The sequence below is a fragment of the Alexandromys fortis genome, unplaced genomic scaffold (assembly GCF_014885135.2).
Source record: "Alexandromys fortis isolate MF-2015 unplaced genomic scaffold, M_Fortis_MF-2015_v1.1 scaffold_4, whole genome shotgun sequence".
NCBI lineage: Eukaryota > Metazoa > Chordata > Mammalia > Rodentia > Cricetidae > Alexandromys > Alexandromys fortis.
The window spans coordinates 185,272-191,756 of record NW_026067944.1 but is presented as its reverse complement, the minus strand read 5'-3'; the positions used below and the strand labels follow the sequence as shown (position 1 = coordinate 191,756).

At 41.8% G+C, this 6,485-nt stretch overlaps 1 protein-coding gene across 1 annotated transcript in view; it reads right to left on the bottom strand.

Annotated features, from left to right (window-relative positions):
* Positions 1–6,485, bottom strand: part of Colec12 (collectin subfamily member 12) — a 207,586-nt gene that overhangs the window by 17,542 nt on the left and 183,559 nt on the right. The window contains exons 4-5 of the mRNA XM_050148832.1: positions 5,320–5,418; positions 2,491–3,537 (exon numbers count right to left, since the gene is read on the bottom strand). Coding sequence (XP_050004789.1) covers positions 2,491–3,537; positions 5,320–5,418 — 1,146 coding nt within the window. The remainder of the gene's footprint in view (positions 1–2,490; positions 3,538–5,319; positions 5,419–6,485) is intronic.

Here is a 6,485-nt window from a genome sequence, read left to right as displayed (position 1 = left end):
GACTTGGCCAAGTTATTTATTATACAAGACCTAAGCTAGTTAGAATAGGATATTTGTACTTATTGTATATAATTTCATAGTAGGTTTAGAACTCTCTTACTTAAACAAAAGGGGGAGGTGTTGTGGGAGGTCCTTCCGCCCCTCCAACCAATAGCTGCTGTGATACCAGCCCATTGGGGCGTGGTCTCTCTCCCTTTAAAAAAGCGGCTATTTCCTCTGCTCGGTCTCTTCACTTCCTGCTCCGCCGGAAACTAGACTCCCTTCCTGGTTGTACAGAGTGGAAAGCCTGAGGTGACATGGAAACCTACATTTTCCCAAAACAGTTTCTGATGAAGTCACAAGTCCTTAGGGAGCTGGCAGCATGGAAAGGCCCCAAACAGATGGCCCACTGCATTGCACCAAGACTCTGGCTAACAGAAGCTGGGAGATGTTCTGTGTGTTTGGCTTTATCTTACTCAGGTATCTAACCAGAAAACTATTACTATCAATGTATCCACCCAAATGTGCTGCAATCCACCTGTTTTTCTACCTTGTTCTTAACAGTGTCAATGCCCAATGCCTTGGTAAAATCCGGACGTGTTGTTTCCACTCTACAAGTTTAACTAATCTGGTCAGTGTAAGGAAATAAGATTAGGCCGCCTGTCTCCTTTTAATGGACTCATTGTGATAGCGACTTTCCTGAAAGCTCACAGATTATCTTCCTCTATTCCCCTCTTAAACTTTTCTCAGGCTTAAAAGTAGACCCAACTAAATATAGTGTGTTAAGTCTAACTTTTATACCCATTCTGAAAGTCAAGAGTATGATTACTTGACACCCATCTTTGGAGGCTTTAAAATTCTCTTGCGGTTAAGTTACCAAAGGGTCTTCTTTGTAAGCCTTAGATAACTGAGCACAGCATCCAGTAGTACTTTTGCATTAAAACCTATGATGGCAGTTATTGTTGGAAATCAGCCTGGATCCAAGTCATTGCTTCTACAGCATGGATGCCCGGATGACAGTAAAGTTCATTTTCTATGGTAGTGACACCTTTCCCATCTTCTGTGAACTCACCATTACTGTGACAATTGTAGGAACCAGCCATGATAAGCTAAATAGAAACAGACCACCCAAAGGAAGTTCTTTACTTCTAACTATTATCACCTGCTAGAGTAGAACTCGGCCATCGATAAGTTTAATAGAGGCCTGAGTCTCAGTAGTTTACCCTAAAGCAGGAAGGATCATTACCTGAGCACCACCCAAGAACAGACCATCCAAAGGAAATGCATAATGTTCCAAGTTCCAACCACTGTAGATAGGATCACCCGCCAGCACACACTCACCAGGACACCCTTAGACAAATGCCAGCCAATCAGGGGTCCTGGACCTCAGAAACCCCTCACCCCCACCTTTACTACTATAAAAACCCAGCTCTAACTGAGCTCTGGGCTCTCCGTTTATTCCAATACATTGGACATGTGGAGAGATGGAGTTTACAAACTTACATAAAACAAATACTCTTTGCTTTTACATATGGGACTGGGTCTTCTTGTTGGTTTTTGGGGGACTTCATGGATTTGGGCATAACAATAATCCACTGCCCTTCTACTGGTGAAATGTATAAATAGGAATACCTTAGTTATAGCCTGAAGACCTGGATGAATTAATTTTGTTTTCACAGGAGCTCAACATATACAGGCACTGAAATAGCTCAGATGTTGAGAAAATCCAAAACAACAAATCCTTAGTACAATAAACTAATTAATCACACATATATACACCACCCTTCCAGATATGGAGTTAGCTCTCCTCCTCCTGCTGACTTACACATCAAGAATGGAACATGGGAGAAGGAGGTGTTGTGTAACACAGGCTAGCTTCACCCTCTTAATGTGGACAAGAATGCCGACCTTCACTCCTGTTCCCCCTGTCTTTGCCTCTTTAGTGTTGGGATTACAGGCATCTGAATACTATTTTTTTTTTCTCAAGAAAGGGTCCTATTATGTAGCCCAGCCTGGTCTTGAACTAAGAATCCTGTTGGCTGAGCCTTCCAAGTACTGGGATTACAGATGATCACTACTGCTAAGCGTGTATGACTTCTGAGGTGAAGTTACAAAGTAGTTTTCATTTTCCTCTCTTCACTGGACCACTTCAGAGAAAGGCAGCTTCCCTATTGTGACAACACTAAGAAAATTCACTTGGTGATGAACTGAGTTTCCAGCTGAGGACCATGTATGACATGTAGATGTCCCACATCTACTAAGCATTCAAATGACTGTCGCCTCAGCCAACACCTTAAGTGCAAACACTCACACACACACACACACACACACACACACACACACACACACACACAAATAAAACAACCAGTCAGGACCAATCTACGAAGCTGCTTCTGAATTCTCAATCCATAAAACCTGTTACATATTATATATTTGTTTTAAATTGTCAAGTTTTAGAATAATTTGTTTTGCAGCAATAGATAACTGACACAAACCCAAATTTACACTTACCTTGTAGAATTGTAAAATTCTTGATGAGCTGACCATGCTTTGAGTCAACCAGCTTCATCTCTTCCATAATCACTGATAAGTTGGCCACTTCAGTGTCTAACCTTGACCTCATCATGTCTTGCTGTGTCCTGAGAGAAACAGAATCTAAACGGATATTGACCAGTGTGTTATTCAAGGAGGTCAGGTCATCAGTGTGTTTGGTTAAGGTATCTGTGCAAGTGGTCCTGACTTCATTCAGGTTGCTGGTCAGCGTCCGCAGGTGATGGGCTGTGTAGCTAATATTGCTAATGATATTCACAATATCTGTCTCAAAGACCTGAAAGCGTTCTTCTAGTTGGCTGAACTTGATGGTTGTCCTGTTCTCTGCATCCTTGTGTAAGTCCTGAAGGTCTTTCAGGTTCTGTTCATTGGTCTGTGAGATAGTGGTGATGTTGTCCATCTGACTTGTGAATGAGCTGAGCTGGCTATTCATCTCCTCCAGGGTGTCATTGTTGGCTTTGGCCAGGACAGAGTTGTTGGCAGCCAATGTCTGCATGCTCTGTACTTTCTCCTTTAGCCAATCGGTGTCCTTCTTGGCTTGAAGGAAAACTTGCTGCAAACTTTGGAAGTCATTCTTAATTCGCTGGATGGCTTGGCTTGTGTCGTCCACAGAGCGCTGCAGATTAGTGATAAGGTTCCTCTGCTGTACTTGGGTTAGGTTCAGGTTGTTGAGGTTCATGATAACCATGTTCTGAGAATACATTTGGTTCTGCAGATTGCCCTGGAGCATACTGGTATCTTGTTGCAGATTTGTGACATAGCCATTATATGCCTGGAGGGTTTTGTTGACAGTGGTGATGAGGAAAGAATTATTCTGCAGAGTTTCTTTCAGTTGACTCTGCCTGTCCTCCAATGAATCACCACTTGCCTGTAACTTCTCCAGTGTATCTTTGTTCTTGCTTGTTTTTTCTGTGATCTCCTGAAGCTGTTGACGCAGATCCAGAATATCTGATCTGAAGGTAGAAAGTTCTGAGTTGGTGCTTATAGCTTTCTTCCCAGTTTGGTCCCCTGGAATAAGAGATGTTTGTTACTTAGACTGGTGGTAGAGAGATGTTTAGGTGAGGCCAAAGACCCAGATATCAGCCAAAGAGATGGCTCAATGGATAATGGTGTTTACTGGCAGATCTGACAACCTGAATTAGTTCCCTGAGCCTACATAGTGGAGGAACAGAGCAGATGCCAATAAGTCATCGGTTCTCTGACCACTACATGCATGTTGTGACATGTATATGCCTCCCACCAAACAAACAAAAATAAAAATAATCTTTCAAAAGGATCCCATATACTTAAATGGTAGTACTGTCTTTTAGATGTAAAATCTGTGGTACATGCAGGTTAGGGTGTATATTACTGAGAATCTACTTAAAATGGGGCTTTAGAATCAGCAAAGGAGTTCAACATAGGACTTACAAACTTGGGTGGACACTTTTTTCAAAGACAGAGGGCGATTTACCAGATTCTAGGATAGCAGGCAGGGTGTACTTATAAGAAAACAATCTTACAAATTTACCAAAATTCTTTATACTCAGTGACAATTTTCAAAAGCAGAATCATATTCATAGAATCTTAAACACCATTTAAACCAAAATTCATTTTTTTTCATTTTTTTAATAAGTGAAAATAAACATCAAGAGACCAAACAGGCTATGATGTGGGAGTCTTCTGTTTTGAGTTGATTTCATTGGTTAATTAATAAAGAAACTGCTTGGCCTGATAGGAGTAAACAGAACAGAATGCTGGGAAGAGAGGAAGTTAGGCAGACGCCATGCCTCTCCTCTCCAGGGCAGAAGCAATGAAGCAAGCCGCCAGGTCAGACATGCTGAATCTTTCCCGGTAAGACTGGTGCTACACAGATTACTAAATATGGGTTAGGCAAGATGTGAGAATTAGCCATTAAGAGGCTAGAACTAATGGGCCAAGCAGTGTTTAAAAGAATACAGTTTCTGTGTAATTATTTTGGGGCATAAGCTAGCCAGGCGGCCGGGAGCCCGCAGCTCCCTTCAACAAGGCTAGAATCTTTTACATTAAAAGTTACGAGGCTGGAGAGATGGCTTAGCAATTAAGAGCACTGGCTGATCATCCAGAGGACAGGGTTCAATTCCCAGCACCCACATGGTATCTTACAACTGTCTGTAACTCCAGTTCCAGGAGATCTGATACCTTCACACCAGCACACATAAATAAAAAGCTTTAAAAAAGTTAAGTCTGTGGGCATAGTTTAATCCCAGCATTCTGGAGGTAGAGGCAGGAGGATCTCTGAGTTTGAGGCCTACCTGATCTACACAGAGAATTAATTCCCAACAATGTGCCTATACAGTTTAAAATAATTCAAATTAGTATTTTCTGAGCAGTTGACCAGAGAACCTCTGGTAGATGCTACTTAACGGCTCTTTTCCATCAGGATTGGATGTAGATTTTATATGATGCATGAGATTTTCAAGGTGGGAGTCCTTACCTTTAAAAATGGAAATATTCAGCCAGGCAGTAGTGGCGCACACCTTTAATCCCAGCACTCGGAAGGCAGAGGCAGGCAAATCTCTGTGAGTTTGAGGCCAGCCTGGTCTACAAGAGCTAGCTCCAGGACAGGCTCCAAAGCTACAGAGAAACCCTGTCTTGAAAAATCAAAACCAACCCCCCTCATGAAAATATTAGAATTAAATGGCAAGTATGGACACAGCATGCAGCAATAAAAACCCTAAACGCATTACCATTCTGAAAAATTGTTATCACTCATACAGATGACATACAGTGGAGCCCTCCTTTCAATGGCTCTCTCTTGCTGTAGTTTACCTAATTTTTTCAGGTCACTTTCCACTGCAGTGAGCTTGTCATTGTAAGTCTGGCGAGATGTCTCCATGCCACCTGTGACATTGTCCATTTTCTCTACAACTGAGATTTGGGAAGAGAAGAGATTAGTTGACTTATCTGCTCACGCTTGTTTTTCAACTCTAAGATGAGTTAATGTCATTACAGAAGAAAGCTGAGATCAAATACGGAGGAGACTGTGTGGTAGTGTGAATGTAACTGGTCCCCCATAAGCTCATGGGGAGTGGCACTTCTAGGAGGTGTGGCTTTGTTGGAGTAGGTGTGGCCTTATTGGAGAAGTGTGTCACTGTGCAGGTGGGCTTGAGGTCTCCTATGCTTAAGCCATGCCCAGTGTTTCAGTTCACTTCTTGGTTGCCTGTGGATCAAGATGTATTAAGTCTCGGGTCCTTGTCCAGCACCATGTCTACTTGCATGCCACGATGTCCATCCATGGTAATAATGAACTGAACCTCTGAAACTGTAAGCCACCCCAATGAAATGTTTTCCTTATAAGAGTTGCCATGGTCATGGTGTTTTTTCACAGCAATAGATACTCTAAGACAGGCTGTTCTTTAGATAAATAACTAGCAAAAAGCCAAGTGATATAACTTATGGCGTACAGACCGTATATCTGTAACCTTTTTTTTTTAAGCTGTAGAAAGGGTTTGGATTAATTTCTAAGTTTTTTATGTGCTGGAGTACTCTGTTATACACTGAATCCCCTACTGTAACGCGTTTGTTATTTTCTACATGTGAAGACATATAGCACTATAATTATTCAAAAAATTATATGACTTCTAAGCCTCCCTAATGTTCCTTGTGTGTGGGAACTCCACTGGCAAAGGACTGGCTTAGCTGGGTGTGCTGGCACATTGGAGCTCTTCTTCCATCTACAGTATTCACCCATTTTCTTCTTTGTTTTATTTTGTTTTTTAACTGAGTGTCTTTTTAAAACTTAGTCTTGCTAGCTATTTGGGGAACCTCAGCTGAGCAGCACCTTGTAGAATTCTCTAGGACAGTAGCCCATTCCTTATTTCAGGACACATACACTGTTTACTATGATCTTTGACAGGTCTTTATTATGACAGAATTATGTCTGACAAACCCACTGTAAGTTGAAGATATTCAAAACATTCTAGTTGAGTGACCCA